Source organism: Lissotriton helveticus, chromosome 1_1 (genome assembly GCF_964261635.1).
Source record: "Lissotriton helveticus chromosome 1_1, aLisHel1.1, whole genome shotgun sequence".
NCBI lineage: Eukaryota > Metazoa > Chordata > Amphibia > Caudata > Salamandridae > Lissotriton > Lissotriton helveticus.
This window is the reverse complement of record NC_136057.1, coordinates 2,018,048,697-2,018,071,260: the sequence shown is the minus strand read 5'-3', so window position 1 is coordinate 2,018,071,260 and position 22,564 is coordinate 2,018,048,697. Positions and strand designations below refer to the sequence as shown.

The following is a 22,564-nucleotide window of genomic DNA, read 5'->3' as shown; positions in this document are numbered from 1 at the left end:
GTACTTCATCTTCCACTTCTTTTTCATCATTATCTACAACCTCAATGACAACCTGTGCATCTAAATCGTTGTCCGCATGTTGTTCAATGTCCGCCACATTCGTTGTACTAGTGTCGATATTAACATCTGCTGAGGGAGCAGGTTCGTGAACATCACTGTTAAAGTCTAATAGCAAAGACTCATTTAATTGTGAGGAAGTGGGTGGGCTCAAGGAATGGAGAACAGGTGACTGAGACAGCCCCAATGATTGTCTGCGCTTGCTGTTTATGTTAGTAACCACTTGAACAAGATAGTTTTCCATAGTGTTCTTAGGTGTTTCAGATGCCACATGATGATTTTTTTTAGGCATAATTATGCAAGATGTGTGATAGTCTTACGCCCACAACCCAATAAATTTAACAAGGTATTAGTCTCAAAATTTTAAAACAAAAGTCTTACGTCAATGCCTTGTGCAGATCTCCAGCGGACTTGTTTCCTGGTTCGTAGAGGTGTTTTATCTGCTATCCACTTTGCAGTAATAGCCCCTTCCTTATCCGAGCTCCTGGGCGATTCGGTGTCAGCTATATGGCCGGCTTGCCGACCCCCGTCTGGATAGCTAGGATTTGGGAAGCGGTCAACAAAAAGCTATTACACCCCCACTATCTATGGACTAACAGGAACAACTCCCTGGAGCACAAGGGTGGATTTTTGAGGGATGGCCTAGCCTGGCCTCCTCGTGCCGCTGAGGGCCGTAGAGGGCCCGCCCTTTGCCCGGGCTTAGCCCCGGGCGTCCCGCTCGCGTCCCGCGACGCGGGGCTTCTCCGCCCTTTATCGTCCTCGTTGGCGCTCTCTGGCGCGTGTGCGTCACCCTGAACGCGCCGCCGCGTGGCCTGCCGGGTGCTGTAGTTCCCCGGAGCGGCGGCGCGGAGTCAAGTGGCTTCCTGACTCTTGGCGGTGGCGGCGGCTGAAAAAAGGGCTCCTTCACTGCAGGTGAGTGACTCTCGGCGGTGGCGGCGTTTCTGCCTTTCACTAAATTGGAATATTAAAGTGACACTACCTGCGCTCGGGCCTGTATATTAAATGCTACTAGTGGGCCTGCAGCACTGATTGTGATAAACACTTAAGTAGCCTTTTAAACATGCCTAGGGTCTGCCATTGAAGCCGTTTTAAACTACTATTTCAACTTGGCAAAATAAACCGTTTGCCAGGCCCAAACCTTCCTTTTTAGGTTGAGCCTGGGCAGGGTATGCGCTGCTCTGCGAGGCATACTGTATTAGAGTATGGAATTGAAGCCCCACCCACTCTCCACTCATTATTTCATTGGCTCGTGTCATTGTCCTTCGTAATTCCTTAGTAGGCTTGTTAGTCCCTCCTTAGTATCGCCTTGTCTTCATTTGTAACCTCCTATGAGGAGTGGCCCTTTTACTTCTGTTGTTACACAGTATGTCTTATGTATGTATCAGGAAAACACCAAGATTGCCTGTACCACACTTACTTTTTGGAGCTATCACAATTTCAACTTATTGGCCAAACACAACTTTTTCGTTTGAACCGGTATTTTATTTATACCTCTTAATTTCAACTTTTTTTTTGAAAGATTTTCATTAAAGAATTTGTGTATGAAAAAGAGAAAGAAAATCTACTAATCTATACCAATGTATACAAACAATTATACAAATATTTACAACACAATATTAAATATTTGTATAATTGTTTGTATATATTGTATTGTATTCAAACGAAAAAGTTGTGTTTGGCCAATTAGTTGAAATTGTGATAGCTCCAAAAAGTAAGTGTGGCAATCTTGGTGTTTTTCTGATTGTTATATGGCCCTGCCTAAACCCACATCCCTTAGGGCCTAATTCCTTAGTTTTTCTAATTATTTAGTATTTAAGCACTAGTTTCTTTAATGAGTTTCTTTTATTTAAGCACTAGTTTCTTTAATGAATTTCTCCTACTGCAGGCACGATATGCTTTCCTGCAACAACAGCTGCTCTCTCACTACTAGGCTACAGCTCCACCACTTCACCCCTCATTCCCCCAACCACCTCTCCCAGATCTGTTTATTGTTTTGTTTAAATTTCTCTTCCCCTACCCCCACTTGACCATGCTGTTTTAAAAAAAAATTAACATTAGTAGATAGATTAAGAGAGTTGATGTTGAGCTGAAGGTGAGGCTCAAACACTGGTCCCCTGCTCCTGAGTCGGTAGCTCTGAACGCTGAGTCATATCCTCTCCCTTTGGGGGCCGCAACATTTTATATATATATTTGCATGTTTTACACTTTAATGGCGTTCGTGCCCCTTTCCTTAAATGAGCTGAGTCTATGGAAAGGGGCGTGGCCACCATTAACATGAAAGTGCCGCATGGGGCGCTTTTACAAAAAAAAGAATTTGTTTGTCAACTTGAAAAACAAATGTTTTTTTGTGTAAAAGTGCCCCATACCGCACAATCACTGTAGGGGTGCGTCCGGCATTAAAGTTAAAACACTGCATGGGTGTTTTTACAAACAAGCATTTGCAATGCAATAGGTGTTGCATTCACGAAACTCTCGTAAATGAGAGAGACCTATTCCATTGCAAATGCTTGTTAATACAGGTAAGTCACCCCTAGGGTAGGACCTGGACAGCCCAGAGGGCAGGGTGCAGTGTATTTAAAAAGTTGGACAGGTACTTTTTGGATTTACATGTCCTTTTAGTGAAAATCTCTTAAATTCGTTTTTCACTACAAGGCCTACCTCTTCCAATGGATAATATTGAAGTTACCTTATTACATTTAATAAGCTGTAGCTTCCAAATGGGAACAGAAAAATGAGGTAATGTTTGGTGTCTTTTAAATTGCAATGAAAAATCCCAGCTTATGGTGAAATCAGATTTTAAATTACAATTTTTAAAATGCCACTTTTAGAAAGTTGCAAAAAGAACAATTGATGGACAGAATGCTTAACAGTGTCATACATTCACCCCAGCACAGATATCTGGGCCTCAATCCACCATTTTTCTGCTCCCCATGCCACTCCAGTTTAGACCCAGCCATATGCAAATCAGTCTTGACCCTGTTCCCCGTGAGAACAGTCCACCCCAAACTGCCAGGTCAGGCATATTGCTGGGTCCAAACTGGGGTGGCGGGGTGAGCAAAAGAAGGATGGATTAAACACAGACTGTGTGACTGAGGGTAAATGTTTGCATTGTTCAGCATTCCATCCATAATTTGTTCCTTTAGCCCTTCTAGAAAGTTGGCATTTTCCTGCCCTAGCCATTTAGTGCCTACAGCCTGTCACTGGTTCACATGTCTCAGTGTAGCTGACAATTGGGCTGTATGTATTTCTCATAGACAGCCACAAACAATAGAGGAATTAGCTGTGCCTGGATGGGCCATTATTGGCACGAGCGTAGCTGGGCACAGCCCTACTTACACTTGAATAGGCTGTGTCCTTCCTACACACAAAGGGCTGTATACCCTTTGTTGTTAGTCTGGAGCCAGTAAACATGTGCACTTCAAATGGAAACATCTAGATGCTTCACCCACTTCAAAAGGTATGGTATAAATATTGGACCTCAAACACTAACTCTTCAGTACACTTCTGGGCCTGTGGAGACTCTGTCAGGAAAAAGGACTGCTGTGCTGCCGAAAGGACTGCCCTTCTGCTGGACAGCTGCCCTGTTGGACTACTGCCTTGCTGGTCTGCTGTCTTGCTTGGTTGCTGCCTTGCTGTCCCCCTGCCTGAGACAGAGGGATTGGACCGGCACTTGAACCTAGGACTCCCAGAGTGTCTCCAAGGGCTAGTTTGCTGGCCTCCTGTTTAGAGCCACGGGGACAATAAAAGCTCCCAACCACCCGTTTCAGCATCCATATTTGGCAGAAGCAAGCCCTTGACCCCCAAGTGGTCCAACTCATTCGAGATGAATTGAGAATTTTGAGCTCGACGCGATCGCTAACAGCCTATTGGCTCCTAAAGTTTGTCGCTTGCACTGCCCACCAATGCAAAGTTTTGTCAACTCAATTCTTTGCGCTACAGCATTGACCGCTAGTGGGTACTGATAATGCGAAGCTCCGACCAAACAGCATGCACTGACAACAGGATCTTCATGCTTCAGTGACGACCATCCATGACCATTTTGTTGCGAGCTGGGGTTTTACAACATACAGTTGACGTACTTTTGGGTGGTATTCAAGAATAGAGAACCACCTTCCTAAGGACTACACAATTTCAATCATAAATTCTGCGGCGACAATATGGGTAGTCAGTCTAGTTTTTATGCATTTGTCGCATGTGCTGTAAATAAATAAGGCATCTCCCCACGTTCTTTTATATAGCAAAGAAAAGCAGGGGCTGATCTATTTAGATACCCTTTTTTGTATAGGAATTGAATTGATGCCTGTAGTTGGCCACTTCCATCAAGAGTGGCATGATTGCAACATGTTGATCTATTGTCCACAGGGAAAATAATGTCTCTTCTGGAGTACTCAAATCTTTTTATTTCCACATTAAGGAGGTAGTCGCACGGGAAACGGAGCAGCTCGGCTCGGCTCCCGGTCCCCACGAACTTCAGGAGTAGTTAACGCTGGTCCCCGGACACCCGTGGGTGGAAAACGGCAAAATCGGAAAGCGGTATATGTAGCGCACAAGCTTGGGGCGCTCACCTGAATTTGTATCCGGGGGAAGCACTCTCGGAACGGCACAAGCGGTTCTCGGAGCCGCAACCTAAGATGGCGGCTGCTACTTGGACCTGAACACCTACCCGCAGCTGCTGGCATTTTACACCGCCTCCTGACTCGAGCTCCCGTGTGCCTGCACTTGCACCTGAGGTGAGCTGGTCACCAGCACCAATAGCAACGGGAGCTCTCGGCTTTTCCACGTGGCAATGCACCCGACGGCGCTGCCTCACGGGCGCTGTGCCTGACCTCAAGATGGCGGCGGACCCCGAACTTTGGCGCAATTTAACTCCTGCTGGCTGCCCGGTGACCTGGAGTGGCATCGCATTCACCCGTGGGGGGTTGCTTGTGCCCGAGTCCTGCCTGAGCCCTGCTGTTGCACTGCCCGCCCCCCGCCTGTCCTGCTTCCTCTAACCGGTCAAGACTTGGACGACCTCCAGCGATGGACAGACCACACTTAGGCGAGGAGTGCTGCAGCGCGACACTGGGAATTCGAGACAGCCCCCCTCCCACTCAGCCCCGGTTTGCCGGATGTGACATCCCCAGAGGAGGCTGAGCAGGGGACATGGCGGTCTCCAGAGTCCACTGAGGATCGTGGAACAAGCTCCGGAGCTTCTTTCTGATGTAGCCTGACCCTAAGATGGTGGCCATAATAAACACACTCGTTATAGAGACATTTGTGCATATTCACCTAGCGTTTTAACTATCTGCAGAGTGTTATGAGCGCTTCACTCTCAATCCGCAGTGCCCCCCACCTCCCATGTGATTGGGAGCTCATCCTGCATCGCCGGTCCTTGGACAAATTCTCCTGCGTCTTTTCTGACTTTTTCTCCCTTCCCCCCTTCAACTTACCCCTTACCGCTCTACTCTTCTCTTCCTTCCAGCTAATGGTCCCTGCCCTCACCTGTCCCTGCTTATAGTTACCACCATGTGTATCCACTGGACTTCCTTATGTGAACTCTCCCTCTTTAGCTGAGACCTAGCTATTTTGACTGATGACCGATGGAGCTACTTTGTTTAGTTATAGGGGTGATGGGCTGGAGACTCCCTTCTCGGACGTCACCTACCCAGTCGGTCTTTGGGCAGACTTCCCTTTGTCTCTCCCGCCTTCCTTTCACTGCCTCCCCCTGTCACACTCCTAATTCCTATATTTATTTCGCTCTTGGAACAAATGTAACTTATAACCTGTAACTCTGATCCTCATGTAAATACTGCTTGTACCTGCCTAAAATGAGGGCTGCAACAAACCCTCCTGCGTCTCTTCTGACCTTATCTTCCTCTACCCCCTACCCCTCCCCGCTCTACTCTTCTACACTTTCCTGCTTCTGACCTTTGTCTCACCTGTCCTGGCCCTTTCGTCCCCTCCTGTTCTATCTGTGAATTTTTCCCTCATCATTTGAGATCTAGCTATTTTGTCCGACACCCGATGGAACTACTTGGTTTAGCTATAGGGGAGACAGGCCGGGGATTCACTCCTTGGAAGTCACCTACCCAGTCAGTCTTTCAACAGACTTCCTTTCATCTCTCTTGTTGTCTCCTCTCGCTTCCTTCCTCTTTTTATTTCTCTCCTTCTCTCCTCTCTCAATGTATTGAGACTGACCTATTCTGTCTGATGCCCAATGGAGCTACCTAGTTTAGCTACAGGGGAGATGGGCAGTGGATTTCCTCCTTTGGTCGTCACCTACCCAGTTGGTCTTTAGACAGACTTCCTTTTGTCTCTACTGTTGTCTCTTTCCTTATCCTCACTTTCTCACCTCCCCTACCCCCCACTACTTCTCTCTCTCCTTTCTCTCCTCTCCTATTGTTTTGCTGATTGTTTGATATAATGTGTAATTGTTGATCTTTTTCTGTTATATTGTTGAACCACATTGTTGCACTTCCTTTCGTCTCTCCTGTCGTCTCCTCCCGCATCCTCCCTCTATTTATGTCTCTCCTTCTCTTTTCTCTCAATGTATTGAGACTGAACTATTCTGTCTGATGCCCGATGGAGCTACCTGGTTTAGCTATAGGGGAGATGGGCCTTGGATTCCCTCCTTTGGTCGTCACCTACCCAGTCGAGCTTTGGACAGACTTCCTTTCGTCTCTCCTTGTTGTCTCTTCCCTTATCCTCCCTCTCTCACCTCCCTCTATTTATGTCTCTCCTTCTCTTTTCTCTCAATGTATCGAGACTGAACTATTCTGTATGATGTCCGATGGAGCTACCTGGTTTAGCTATAGGGGAGATGGGCCGTGGATTCTCTCCTTGGCCGTCACCTACCCAGTCGGGCTTTAGACAGACTTCCTTTCTTCTCTCCTTGTTGTCTCTTCCCTTATCCTCCCTCTCTCACCTCCCCTGCCCACTCCACCACTTGTATCTCTCCTTTCCCACCTCTCCTAATTGTATTGCCTATTTTTTGATGTATTGTGTGATTGCTGATCTTTTTCTGTTACATTGTTGATTCTCATGTAAAGCGCTCTGATACCTTCGGGTCTAGCCAGCGCTATATAAAACTCTTTAAATAAATAAATAAATAAATAAACCTCTGCGTGCTCTTGTGAAGCACGCAAAGCTTTCACAAATTGCACATGGGCCTTGATTGTTTGAGCAAATCCTGTCACATATCGGTACTCTTACGGTACGGGGGCCTTGTTTTTATTCTTTTAACTGGTTTTACAATTTTTTAAGAACCGCTGACTGTTGCTGCAATCTTATAAAAAAATGTTGTACTGTCCTGTGTGGACTTCACTGTTGTGTGTGGGGAATCAATAGTTCACGGCAGCCATTTCATTATGCTACTATTTACAGCGGTTAGCTCGTCATTGCGCCCAACCTGCCTATTCAGTTGTGGCCTTGGAGCAGACAAGACCACTACTCTTACGGTAGCTTGGGGCCTTGTTTTTACTCTTTCAACTACTTTTACAAATTGTTTTTAAACCGCTGACTGTTGCGGCAATATCGTTTTTTAAAGCATTGTACTGTCTTGTGGCGACTTCTCTGTTGTGTGCAAGGAATCAATAGTTCACAACAGCTTTTTCACTTTGCCATCAATTAGGGCAGTTAACGCTCCATTTTTTATATGCCTCATCATCAGGCCCAGCCTGCCTATTTAGTCGAAGCCATGGTGCGGACAAGCCAAAGGAAAATTCGTCTGCGCCTGAACTGGAACAGGGGCCAGGAATGCTAGTCAATTGCACCCAGGCAGGATTTCCTACTCAACACCACAGCTCCTTGCTCTTCACCCCAATACTCGGGGTCCTGATTTTAATCCTGGATCCCTGATATGGTTTGCTACAAATGTTCTTTCTATGACTTGGTATTTCACCACAGATCCATATCACAGGTTTCTTTTCTCATTCTATTAATGTTTACCAGCAATTATGTAACTTTGCTCACTTTACATTCTTTAGTATTAATTGCCAATCACTAGGGAAACACCAACCTGAATTGTTTAACGTTTTATTTGATCATGCTTCAGATGAGGTTTTTCTGACTGAAACTTGGTTGAACAAAGCTTTAATCCCAGACATTGTCGCCACTCTACCCCCTGATTACTGCATACTTAGAGTAGACCGTGCTCATGAGTGGGGGGGGGGGTCATTGCGCTTATTTTCAAATCACAATATGTTTGTAAAATAGATAAGCTTTCTATTCCATGCTATGATGCGTTACTGTTTCTCTTGACTCTTTCTAGTAACTTTAGGCTCTCAGGTGCCTCAATATGCCCTGGCGGGGGCTGGCAAGCAATGGGAGCCCCAGTTAAACAGAGGCTTCGTCTCCCTTTATTGTGAAGAATGCTAGCTTCACTATTCTTTGAGACTTTAATATCCATCTGAATAATAAGTCCTGCAACATTGCTATCTCGCTTATTGAGGAATTCATGGCGCTGAATTTTCAGTTGGCCAATAATGATTCCACCCATGAGGCTAGCCATCTGCTCAACCCCATTGTCTCTAATGAGAACTTGTGTACTGGTCAGGATCTACCCGTAGACTGGTCCGGCCATTATGCAGTTCCTGTCTCTCTTGTTATCCCAGGGGTGCCTCATTTAAGGGCTGTCAGTTACACATCCTGAGGAAAGAATTGATCTAAGCTTAATGTTGCAGTTTTGAATCAGATTTTAGAAACCAACTGCCCGAGCTTGTCAAACTCAGTGGGCTCTGATGTCTCCATCATTGATGGGTGAATTAGGTCTGGATTGGACTCGTTAATCACAGTTAGGGAAAGATAGTACAAGAGAACCCGTTCTGCCGCTCCCTGGTTTAATGATTCATTGCATAAAAATTAAGAGATCTGCAAGTCTCCAGAGAGAATATGGTGGAAATCTTACTGTACAGAGGCTATCGCAAATTACAAGCAGGCTTTAACCGCATGCGTGCGGGCGGAATTCCGCCCGTACGCTGAGATTTACTAATTCGCATGTTACGTGACGAGCTGGGCTCGTCATCAGCGTGCGAGGAGGCTACGCCATGACGAGCCCAGCTCGTCATCAGCGTCGAAGGGGTTAAAGGACTATCAAAAAAGCTGCTACACAAACAGAACCACCTTTTTTCTGATAAAATCTATGTAGCTCAAAACTGAGCAAAAGCATTGTTTCAAACTGTGAAATCACTCTCAGATCCTGCAACTATAGCTGTGGTCGTCTCTCTCACTCAGTTTCAGTGTGATGAGTTAGCCACTTTTCATTCAAAGAAAGTTTCTGACATTCAAGCCACTTTCCTCCCGACTCCAGATTACTTCTCTGTAGATTTGAAGGCCTCTCTCTCTCCTCCTTGATGGAACTTACATCTTTACAGTATCAGCCAATCAGGGCCTGCTAACTCAGTGCTTCCCAGAATCTGGGTACCACGACTTTTAAATCCCTCCTTTCCTCTGTTCAGGCAGGCTCCCATCTCCCTTAAAAAGCATGTGAATAAGCAAAAAATACTGTTTATAGAACACACGGTCTGCTTCCCCCTTCTCAATCGGGCTTTAGAGCTCGCCATTCTACAGAGTCTGCCCTATTGGCTATAAAAGACCATTTGCAACAATTGGTTAATGGTGGCACCACTGCACTGATTTGCTTAGATCTCAATGCAGCATCACACAGTGAACCACAACATTCTACTACAGAGCCCAGAGGCCATTGGGGTTTAGGACTTGGCCCTGGCTTGGTTGAGCTCCTTCCTTCGGGAACGGGTTTTCCAAGTACATTCCCATCAGCACCTGTCCAAGTTATACCCTTTACCGTCCGGCGTTTCTCAGGACTCCACCCTCAGCCCTCTCCTTTGTAATCTGCACATAAGGCCACTAGCAGACTTGGTGGGAAAACCGGGCCTCACTCTTCTATCCTATGCCGATGATACCCAGATCATTGTCTCCCTGTCTTCTCAGGAGAACAAGAGCTCAGTGACACTGAACAGTTGTCCTACTCAAGTATGCTCCTGGATGAACTCCAACTTTCTGAAGTTGAATGGAGACAAGACTTAGGTGCTGGTGCTGGGAAATCTTCCTTATCTGTGGGGCCGGCATCTATGGCCTGAGGTGAAGGGTAGCTTAACTGTCCCGGTCTCTACTGAGAACTACTTTAAAAATCTCAGTGTTTGGCTGGACTTGAGTCTTTCTATGAGTCATCAGATCTCTAAAGTGGCTCTCACTTGCTTCTGCATTTTGAGAGGTCTTAAAAAGATCTTAGGAAGCCTTCCGTTTTGTGCCCAACCAACTGTCATTCAGGCCTTGGCGATTGCAAGGCGTGATTACGGAAATATATTGTATCTTTGAGTAAAGAAGAATTGGCTTAGACAACTTCAAATAGTGCAGAACGCAGCAGCAAGACTTCTACTGCATCCCTCCAAGTTCTATTCCACTGCCTGCCTGTTTCGCAAACTGCACTGGCTCCCTGTTGAAAGTCACATACAATTTAAGGAACTGTGTTATGTGCATAATATCTTTCGAATTCTGGTCCCTATCTAAGACCTTTGCTGCTGCCATATACTCCTAGTCGTTCTCTAAGCTCTAGCAACTCGGACCTTACCTTTGCTCCTAAGTCCTAGTTAAGACAGCGAGACAGGAAGGTCAAGCTTTTTTTTCTTAGGCCCAAAGTTATGAAATTCTCTCCTGGCTGAGCTGAGATCATGTCCTCTGCTTTCCGCAGAAAACTCAAAAGCCGGCTCTTTTAAATCCTGCATCTTATGCAGTTCACTTCTCTGTTCCTCTGGTACATTATTGTAGCGTAGCTCTGAGAAACCCTTGGTTGGGTAGCCATGCGATGTGCAATCATGCACTGTATAAATCTGAATAATAATAACAACGTTCTTTGCGTTGGGGAAACAGGTCATAAGGTAAATCACACATTGTTTACCTGTTAATACAACTGAAACTGCTCGTTAACTTTTAGTGCTTCTTGGCTGCAATTTGGAACTTATAAATCATTGGCTGTCAACTTCTACCCGGAAATGTCCCTTCAACATTCTCGAATACAGTAATACAGAAATATTCAGGCATCCTTGGAAACAGTGAGGCCTGTGGAGGTTACAGACATTCTTGTTCACACTGGCCACATGTCTTACATACATCTGGGGTATTTCCACAATTAAATTTGCCTTGAATATTAGTTTGATGGTCTTGTTACTTAGGCATACCATTGGAGAATGCTAACTTCTTGCTTTTTGGCTGTGAAGCACTTTTGTGTGTACTCCGTGTAATCCCTCACGCCACCCCGATTGGTTTCCCAATCTTAGCCTCTGGGATCCATTTTATTATCGTGCTATGTGCGTGCAACAGACACAGTTACTCACCCATGGCCCATTGCACCATTAGCAGGCTTCACTATAAAGGTTTTTTGCCTTCGCTTCTTCCGCAACTCTTTTGCGTAGTTTTGGAATTGGGTATGTTCTGCGGGAAATATCCATGTTCGTGGAATAAATCCATATTCCTGAGGCTGAGATTTGATCATTCTACAAAAAAGGAAAACAAGAATTTAGAGCAAAGACCCATTGAGGCACGCAGATGTCTTTGCAGGATAGAAAAGCCAAATGACAAGACAGTTCTGAAAACAAAATAACATTGTTACAAAATGTGTAGCACAATAGAATCTCTTTTCATGGGGTGCTGTGTCCGTACAATGAGCCATTGAATCAGTAAGAACAGTGCAACAACAAACATAGCGCTTTAGATGACATCGCATTTGAAGCCTTCATTAAAAGCACAAAAGTGACTTGCTTTACCAGTAAGATTAACATAGTCCGGTGCAACTGAACTATTTTAGTTAAATCAGAATTACTAAAATATATTTTTGACCTGTTAAATCTTGTGCAAATGTAGTATTAATGCACTGTAAACAACTGTTCCCTTTCCACATATGAAAAGTGTATGTGAGCCGACCTTCCAGAAGTCGATCTGACAAGGGGGGGGGAGGCAGGCAGGCCCCTGCAGCATAACAGGAGGGGGGCTAGGGGTAGCACTTCAAGGTCCCCTAACAAATGAGGGGGCCCGCATTCTGCCGAAGGGCAATGAATATCTAGGAGATATAGAAGATTCGGGGGCCCCTCTTCACCTTTTGTGCGGAGGGGAGTGGGGGAATTAATTTGGCTTTACGCCGCAGGTACTGACATACTGCAAACTCTGGATTGCTATGCATCATAGGCGGCAACACATCGTGTACACCAAGTAGAAATTCACATGTCTCGTCACATGGAGAGCAGGTGCTTTACCAAGAATCCCACAATTTTAAGTACTGTGGCGAGGCCAGGCTTTGAAGCGGAGTCCGCAGGTTGCAACGTCAGAAGTTCAGCCACTAAACGCATTAGGACGCGTACCAACAACTTGCCCACAAACATCCGATGGTTTTGAATCACTCATTACTAGCAACCCCACCTTACACAGTGGCTTTTTTTCGCTTATGTGTAGCTCTGCCTACCTAGCTAAGGAGCCTGCTGTATCCTCCTGCACACTGCGCTCCTCTGTGTATGCATCCTCTTAGCTTTCTATGAGAGAACGCAGCGGAAGGTGAGCCCCTTACCTTCTATTCAGGACACGCTCACACCCATGCCCCATCTCCATCATTTCCGGCTGCTCCCTTGCACGTTCAGCAATGCACAGTTACCCGTCCTTGTGTGACTAGACTCGTGCTTTACAGATCCACACAGATACATGTACAGGAAGCCTGCTGGGCACGGCACATGGAGCTCTGCTCACGGGTTAAATTCATGCCTCAACAATGACATGATCAGCACACGAGCAAGTAACACAGACAGGAACTTGGCTGAGAAAGAAGGCAGCGGGCTTTCTGCAGTAAGTGCCAGGAGGCATTTGTCAAGGATTTCTCTGGATTATATTTTGGAAGGCCAATTTGTCTGACTGGAAATGGCAGTGGAAGCTCGCGGGTAAATGCAGGGCAGCTGACTGTAAGGTTTGTGACAATGACAGAGCAAAAACTGGGCACCGAGTGGCAAACCCAATATTTAATGTATCAGTGGAATTTATGAGCTGCTTAGTATCTTGAAAAGTCATTCGTTTGTATTATTTTGCTTAAAGAATTAGGACACGTATGATAGTTTCTCCATGCTGACCACATACAATCCTCTGTATGAAAAGACTGCAGGAGACTAGAACGTTTGTATTCAGCAAGCAGTGGCCAGTCACAATTGGGAAGTTTTGTTATTTTATCTAGCATTTGTCTAGTGCACAATGGCGCTGGTGTGGATTTGTAGCGCTGTAGCCTCATTTGGGATCAGTGTATAGAGTCCTCTTTGGGAATAGAGATATGCTATACATGAGGTTCTAAGATGTACTCAAATAAAGTGGAAGTTGACTTAACACACTTAACTTTGCACTCCACTGCAGAACGCAAGAAAAGTGTGCTGGGTTGACGGTTTCCTAAATTGTCAATGTATGGTGATGTTTGCGAGCTAATATCACAGTTAAATGGTTAGAGATGAGTCAACATCAAAGACACCAGCATATAATAAAAGACACAACAAGTGAATAATTAGGTTATAATTTAATAAGGATTTGGACAGTTGATTGCATTGTGCAAAGTGACACAAAGGGACGTAAACATTGCGTTGACTGACCATTATAAAAGACTGTGTGCACAACGCAGAATTGCATTGTGAGACACTAGTACCTGTGCAACCCATAGTAAACAATCCCTCAGTGTGAATCAATGAAACGGCCCAAATTACAAAGGGGGCAAAACTAAGTGATATCAAGAGAACAACCCGAACAGAGTTTCTTCAGAACATAGGCACATAAAATGGCACAGTCTCAATACAGTAGCAGGGATCAGCATCACAGACATAACAAATAGAGCAGACAAGGATGGGTGGATTGGTGGCGCACTTAATTCAAAAAGATTGATAGACATGCATAGGATTGAGTGGGACGATTGACAAATCGGGTGCAGCGGCACAGACCAAGATAAAGATTTTGTACATTTAATGCCCATAGGGAAAATCTTAGTTCTCAGTCAAATATTAAAGTATTGTTACACCTCCCTCTGTCCCTGTACCTACATCAGAATATGGATGTACAGCATAAAGAATGGCATAATGCTGTCGTTCCACTTCCTGGTCACAATGGGACAAATGCAGTGTTGCTGACTAGTCAGAGGCTGGTGAGTCAATGAAGAGCATCCTCTCGTGTGTGAACCGCATAAGGTTACCTTATGCGGTTCACACACGAGAGGATGTTCTTCATTGACGCACCCATCCAAGAACACATACCCTCGCCTTCAATCTTTTTCCAATTCCCTTACTCCGACTGGAATTTTCTTAATAAGAACACACTATTGACCACGAGACCTGAAGTGTACCGCCATTACTACTTACCTATATACTTGATAAAGACACTTCGTGTGGGGTAACTATTGCTCTGAACAGACGATTTTTTCCGGTCCAGGGCCCTGTCGGGTTGGAATTATCACCGACAGAGCGACCTCGCAACATCTATTCTATCTTGTACAGCCCTGAAGAGTCGCAGGCAGACTGTGCCACATGCGACAAAACACGTGTCGGCTGATCCTATCCATGTCTGAACATTAAAAGACACTGCACATCAACGCCGAATTTGTTTCCTAATTACAACTATTGCTGTATGATTTTCCATGCTTTTGTCTCCAGAACGTTCTTCAAGTCGACACTGACTTTACTTCTTTACTTATCTTGGAGTGTGCATGGGCCTTTGTTTGTTCTATAGATACAGTGTTAGCCAAAGTTAGCACTACATTGGGGGGTATAGGGTTTATCCCCCCCACCCTGTTTGCACCTCAACTCCACTGAGAATCAGTACCCCTTTTTGGGAAATAGCGTTAACGCATAGCAGTGCGCCCTTCACCTAAGACAAAAACCTTCTTTTGGACCCTTAGAGACTAGTTAAAGGCTGACTGAGTTGCTTAGCCTACACTACCATGTCAAAGACACATTCAAAGCACCTTTACTGCACAGTAGGTGAGAGATTTTAAATGCTTAAAGAGTCCATGATTAAACCTGATACAAAGAATGCTAAGAATTACTCAAGTCCCAATGACCCAATTGCAATAACACTGAAGCTTTCGGCTCCAGGGACCCCATCTCCTGGAGCCCTGCCAGCAAGTATAAAGGGGAAGTGGGGCTGTGCAGCCCCCTCCCCAGGCCGATTTTAGTCCAGAGTTCCCCATCTCCTGGAGTCCGGACTTATTGAAAGTGGGAGGGGGGCTAACGCCCCCCTCCGGGAGCCAATAATGGTCCTTTGGACCCAATCGCCCAGGGCCAGCGCCTACATGTCCTGGGGTGCTCACCCCAGAAACATAACAGTTTCCCTGCCCACACTGGCATAGGCAAGGAAACCTGTGTTTGCTCTCTCTTGGTGGGAGTAATTTCAAAGCACCACCAAGCGAGAGCAAACATGAAGTCTGCTCCCAGATGGCGGGAGCTTTAAAAGCGCTCTCACTAGCTGGGAGTGCACTTCAGATCTGTTTTCCTGCCCGCAGTGATGCCAGCAGGGAAAAGATCTAAATATTGCTCACACAAGCATGGAGCAGAATTTTCTTCAGCTGTTCCCTGTGAGCAGGAGCATAGCCAGCTCCTGCTGGATGAAGGGAGCCAGCAGGGGCCATGGGGACCCCCTCGTGGACCCCAAAAAGAATATAGTGTGTGCCCAGGGTGGGCACTAGAGAAGTCACGGTGTGTTGCCCAGGCCTGGAGGATGAGGTCCCCGGGCAGATATCAACCTGGGGCTAGGGGGCTGCATGGCCCCTCACCCTTATTATCTTGAGCTAGGCCCCAGAGAATGGGGTAGCCGGGGCCGAAATACACCGTTGAGTGGGCAGATATGTCCACTCCCACATTTTAATAAGGCCCCAGGAGGTGGGGTCCCCAGGGCCGAAATTGATCTGAGGAGGGGGGCTGTGTGCCACCTTCCCACATAAATATATTAGTGAGCCTTGATGGATGGGGTCTCCAGGACCAAATCAGCCCAGGGACGGGGATAAGTGCTCCCCCTCCCCTTTAGACTAAAGCCAGGCCCCTGGGATTTGGTCTCTGAGGCTGAAATCGGACGAGGGAGTGGGTCTGATTGTGCCCCTCCCCATAACTAAAATTGCGAGTTCTGGGGCCATAATCAGCCCCAGGACAAGGGCTCAGTGCCCGCCCCCTAAAAAAAGCACCATCCCCCAGGGCCAAGCAGCCTTGGGAGGGGGCCCACAGTTGACTGCCTTTGGGAGGTTGACTGAAGAGACTGGCCAAAGCCAGGTCTTGTGGCCAACCCCCCACTTTGCACTCCCAATGGCCATGCACGGTACAGTGTTGGCTGCATGTGGGGGATTGGACACAGGCCCTGCAGCCAATACCCTGCTACACATGGCCAAAGGCCGTATGTAGCAGAGGTTGGATTAACGTAAGGGAGTACAATATTACTTTACAGTAAAGAAAATGTCGAGATCCACTGAAAAAAGCAAAGGTTACAGGGAAGTTATAGTAAGGAAATAGCATTTAAAAACAGTAGAAATTTACTGAAAAAACAAGGTTAAGGGACGTTATAGTTAGGAAATAGAATTACAAAAACCTTAGAAATTAACAAAAAAATAAAGGTTACAGGGACGGTATAGTAGGTTCAGATTTTACACACACAAAAGCGTAGAAATTCAGCAGTTAGAGTTATCTCAAGTAACTATAACTCGTGCCCTAAGGTAACTATAACTCGAGCCTTTGCCATGCACTGCTAATTTCCCCACATATTATATCACTCATGACATCTATGGCATCATTAATAATATCAGTGCACCATTTTCTATAAAATTATTGATGGGAAAACTATGCATGGCGAGGGGTCGTCTGCTTAGGGTCGGCTGCTCGTGGAGTGTTGAATGCAAGGCATGGCCTCAGGCCAGGCTGTGTGGCCGACCCCACACCGTGCACAGCCAAAGTCCATGTGAGGCGTGTGGTTGGTTTTACGTTTGGTAATAAAATTACTTTATGTTAAAAAAAACTTTTTTCCCTCTGAAAAAAATAAATGTTAAAGGGAAGTTATAGTTAGGTAAAAATGTTAGTTAAAACATACCTTTTTAAACTTAAAAAATACACTGAAATCCATTAGGTATAGGTAACTGAAGGATTCATAACTTACACACTCGGCATGCACTACTTATGACTTCAAATATTACATAAATCATGATATGTTCTATGATATTTTTAATAACATTACTGATGCCATATGAAATTAAATCACTGTGCATTGTAAGTGCGTTGTGTTCATTAGTTACTTTAGACATATTAACAAACTGATATTTTTCCAACCAAATGCAGAAGATTCCTTTAAAATTACAAAGACAATCAACCATTTGCCACAATCTAAGCATGGCAGAGGAAGGGAAGAACCTTTCAGAACCAAATTTGGGGGTAGGACAGGGTGTTCCCCTATTTCAAAGGCTGGCACAGGTATGCATATTCAACCCTCAAAACACCTCTTCAGTACACTCATGGACCTGTGGACAACTTCAGAAAAACTCCCTGGACCACCTGAGGACTGCCCAGCTGCTATCAGAGGACTACCTTGATGCTTGAAGACCTACCTTACTCAGTGAAGGAGAACTGGACCGTCCACTCGAACCCAAGAAAATTAACAGTGACTTCCAGGCTAATTGGCTGGCCTCCTGTGTGAGCCACAGGGACATAACAAGCTCCAGTGTCTTTGAACCCTGCAAGTGGTTTCAGCTGTAGCGAGTCCTAAACCCCTAAGGGATGCCCCCCAGGTCCTGGTCCCTTGTTAGTGGTGTTGATGGTACTGCACCGGCCTAACCCTAAAACTTGGTACTTAGAAGAAATTTCACCAAAACGTGCCAAAAGAACCCACAGAAGAAGGGGACTTACCTACCAGCAGATCTGCCCAAGGCGCATAGCCTGTTAACCTGACTTTGCAGTAGCTCCCAATGCGTTCTTCTCCACAGCAGCAAATACTGTTCAGCAGGACCTCTCAATGACGGTATCCTGCCTTGTGGATCTCTCTTCAGCTACAGCCAGCAGCTTCAGCCACTCGAGATTTTCAACTTCCATAACGTTGTCTAAGTCCAAAGATATAAACCCTTGCAAGGTTCAATGGCGACCAGCACACCATTGAAGAAGACTACCTCCTCTGACTGGAAATCCAGCTTCACCTACTCTGAGCTTTTTACCGCTGGCATCAATGGTTTCACTGAGACTTGGTCCAGCGCTCCCCGGCAACAATGACTCTTCCTTGGATGTTGAACTCTAGCTTCTCCTGGGCATTTTTTCATGACATTTTCTAAATCTGAAGGTAAGCCAAGACTGAGCCCAATCCACTCAGTGTTAACTTTTGACTTTGTCCCAGTCTCACTTGACCAGATACCTATGGTTGGCGTTTGATCTTCTAGGACCTATTTTACACTAAAAACATTAAGAATTCATAACTTTGAGTCTACTGATTGGATTTTATTTGTTTTGGTGTTATTCTATTTATTAAAAAGTGACCTATTTATGTAAATTGTTTTGTTATTTTTATTGTGTTGTGGTTTCACTTTATTACTGTTTTTGTGCTGCATAAATACTTTACACTGTACCTCTAGGTTAGATTGCTTTCGTGCCTAGGATTGTGGCTGTTACTTCAGTAGGATTTGTACCCTCTCAACCAAACCCCCAATTTCATACAATAAATAAAACTATTCTTAAACTACAAAGTACCCAAGTACCCAGAGAGGAGGCAAGAAGAAACTGAGGCAATTAGCTATTTGTGAAAGCAATTAAGTATTTTTAACAAGTGTGATGGCCTGTGCAACATCAGAACATTAGATCTTAAAACCTTTCCGTTGAATGCCTTCCTCAAATCAAGAGATTATTTAGGATAAGATATTTTACATAGCCTTGCTATCTTCCCAGGACTTCTCACAAGTTTTCTAGTACTAATGTTCGTGAAAAGCCAGAAAAATGTGTTCAAAAGCATGATTAAAAATTATTATGAAAATTATTGATTATTAGGTTGATCCATTTAATAGAATTACTTACTTGGTCATGTTTCTTGCTAAGCAATCCTTCCTACATATCTCTCCCATTCCTGGAAAGTGGTTAATTCGCTGGAACAAAGATAACCATTAGTTAGTGCATGCTTTGGAAACGTATTTACCACATATTTTTGCAAATTCAATTGACTGCGTTGGCTCACCAAATGACCATTCACTTCCTAAAATAAATATCTAAAATTACCATTGTAAGTAGGGCCTGGCAGACGTTTTTATTCCGTTGGTGAAATTCAGGTAAATCTCAATTATAGTGTTACACTTAATTCCCAAAATTACTAGCCATTTCTCACTATGCAATTTCACGTAATTTTTTCTAGTGGGCCAAACTAGAGCATGCAGAAAATATTTCACATGGGGACAGCTTTTGCTTAAATTGGTTTCCAGTGGGTATCTCACATGACATTCCACCCAAGGTGCACACTTGCGTGAGAAATGTCACACAAGACACCTGAAAACTACATTTCATGCTACAAGCGTGAATTCACAAATGTTTTATCGAATTTCAAGAAATTTTAAGAGAAATAATTATCCAATTTTGCCCCCCCCCTTAAATGTAATAACAGTATACATCTTCTGCCTTTTTCAAATTACTATTTTTTTATTTTTATTAGTTTTCATATGCAGACAAAGACAGTATCAGATGTCACTTGTATTATTCCAAATCATTATATAACTACTGTTCCAGTGATTACCAAGCAGAAGCATACCTGTAGGTCTATGAATTAGGTGATACAGCAACCAGGGTGTCACTGTACTAAGTGATAAAGATACGTACGCTAAGCAGTTATATGTCAATATGTCTAGTAGGCTAACTGAGGTGGTACCCCTGAACTGGGGAAGGGAAGTTGTGATTTGAACTCAGTGATAGACGGGGCCTTATTTGTGGAGGATGCATGAGTGAGAGCAGAGCAAGACTCCAGCTGGGCTGTGGTTAGCATCACAAGTGGAGTTGAGGGCTGGGCTGACACCCAGTATGTCTGGCCAGTGGCGTGATGAAACATGAGGGGACCCCCTGCAAAGTACATGGAGTGGGCTCCCTCCCGAGCTTTCAGGCCGGGTCACTCACCTGAAGCGGACCCTTGGAGCACGGGGGGCTACACTGCAGAGGCAGCAGGGGCCTTGTTACGCCACTGCCACAAGGCTCTCACAAATATGCCCCCGGTCTTTACAAACCAGTTCTGATATGGCAATGTCGGGGTCTGAATGTTCATCTTAACCTCCACCTCATTTGCCACCCACTAGCACCCTCTATCCACCCTTTCCTCCTTGGTGGAGGAACCATCTATTCTGGCCTCCAGAAAGGACATCTCCTGGTCATGGGAGACTACAACTTATGGCTGGAGTCTTTCAATGGTCATGGGAGACCTCAGCTTATGAGGCATCAGTCTCCTGATGGTGCAGCTCTTACATGATGTGGATTCGGTGAATTGGCATTAATTGGACAAGCCATTCATTCTGCTGCTCCCTTACTAGGCCTTTATCTTTGTCTCCTGTTACTTATTTGTGGCAGAGACACTCTCCCAAGTGCTTTTTAGATTACATTTCTCCAGCTCTGAACCTCTCAAAAGAGTCATTCCATTTATTAGAGGGATTGAAATCTCCCAATATTTGTTCAGGTACTCTCTAAAAGTCTCAACAATTTTGCAAAGGTCTGGCACTTTCTTTTTAAGGTTAAACAAATACTTGAAAACATTCAGACTGAAATAATGCCTACACCAAACAACCTTTCTTTTAGATCTTCCCACTTATACCTCCTTTGCACCTGTTGATGCAACCAACCTTGATACCGTACCTCCTGTGCACCGGTTGATGAAACCAACCTTGATGCTGACCTTGCAGGCGGCGCCCACAGGACCCCCTTCAGATTCTGCCCGGAGGAGCTAAAGGAGCTCTGTTTCTGCTTCTCAAGACACTCTTGTTGGAATTGTTGAGTCTTCCTTTAGGACAAGGCACCTTCCTCACTGCCTGGAAAAATGCCGTTGTGAAACCCCTCCGGAAAAAGGTTTTCTGCACCCTCTGGATATTAATAACTTCAGTGCAATCTCTCTCACCAATCTGGGTCAGTTAATTGAAACACTACTTTTCCAAGATCTTCAAATATTTGTGGGAGAAAACAATATTTATACCTTTCTCAACTGGATTTGCAGTTTTGCTCTGCCCATAGCTGCCAAGGTTTCAGATTGCTATGTGTAAAATGTTCATAATTTCAGTGTAATTATGAGTGACATTTCAACAACTATGAGTGACACTTTCTTGCGAGCGAAATCAAGCAATGAAGACATGGGAAACATATAAATATCAGAAATTACACCCATTTGAGCAACAAGAAACTCTGAGAAGATCTTAAAACTTCTGCAAAGTATGGGAAACGGAAGGGCACTAACTGGAGAGAGACTTTGTGACTTAAGTTCTCAGTAACAGAGGGCAGGCACTGCAGCTGCTCAGAAGTTGATCACATTAATCTGATCCTTCATGACTACATGGTAGCCTAAAAAGCTAATTTTATAGCATAGCAAGTGGAACTAGGAGATTATACTGTCACTCAGTCTCCATCACTTTTTCATAGCTGCCAAGTATTCGGACTTCTTATGTGTCACATTTTTTATGATTTCACAGTATTTATGAGTGACATTCAACAGCAACATGTGACAACATGTGTAAAACTTAGAGTGACACTTTCCCAAGAAAAAGCAATCAATGAAGTGTATTGACAGAAAATACCCAAAATTACACACTTTCAAATAATGAGAAGTTCTAAAAAGATATTGAAACTACTACAAAATACCTGAAATAGAAGTTCACTAACCTACTGCCCCTTTATAAGAGGATTGTACTGTCTGTCATCTGTCAGGGGCTCAGTGCTGCAGAGAGTGCTGGCATACATTACACTCAATATTGTCCTCTTAATGCGGCCTCAATACTGGTTCTCATTTAGGATTGCCACCTTTTGCAGAAAAAATACAGTCTACCATTCCAGGTTTTAACAGTTTGCAAAGGCCTGGACTTGATTTTTAAGGGAACTTTGCATGAAATTGTCCGTATTCATTTTAGAAATGGACTTTCTGTCTTTTTCTACTTTATCAGTCAGGGGTCATTAGGACAGGTTGAAAACACATGTTACACTGTTTTCTTCTTATATGCGCTACTTAAAGTATGTACAGATATGGGTAAAAATTCCTTTTGTATCTGCCAGAATATAGAAATACTTCTAGAGCTGTTTTCTCTGATAAATTACCTGAATGCTGCTGGTGCTGGCGTGGTAGTTGGTAGGGTGAGGCAGAAGTTATCTTTTCTGGGGCTTAGTGCCATAGAGTGTTCTGGTATACATTACACTCGACTGCTGTGCTTTTACTTTGGCATTAATGCTGGTGCTCACTGTACCGCACAGAAGCCACGGCCGGTGGAGGGAGTTTTGGTGGGGCGGAGAGGCGGGGCGGAGGAGGGGCAGGGTGGGGGGTGCTAAAA

The 22,564-nt window shown here is 44.7% G+C and overlaps 1 protein-coding gene across 1 annotated transcript in view; it reads right to left on the bottom strand.

Annotated features, from left to right (window-relative positions):
• TTLL7 (tubulin tyrosine ligase like 7) overlaps positions 1-22,564 on the bottom strand; it is a 1,017,987-nt gene that overhangs the window by 629,652 nt on the left and 365,771 nt on the right. Inside the window, exons 7-8 of the mRNA XM_078659263.1 lie at positions 19,086-19,153; positions 11,388-11,546 (exon numbers count right to left, since the gene is read on the bottom strand). Coding sequence (XP_078515389.1) covers positions 11,388-11,546; positions 19,086-19,153 — 227 coding nt within the window. The remainder of the gene's footprint in view (positions 1-11,387; positions 11,547-19,085; positions 19,154-22,564) is intronic.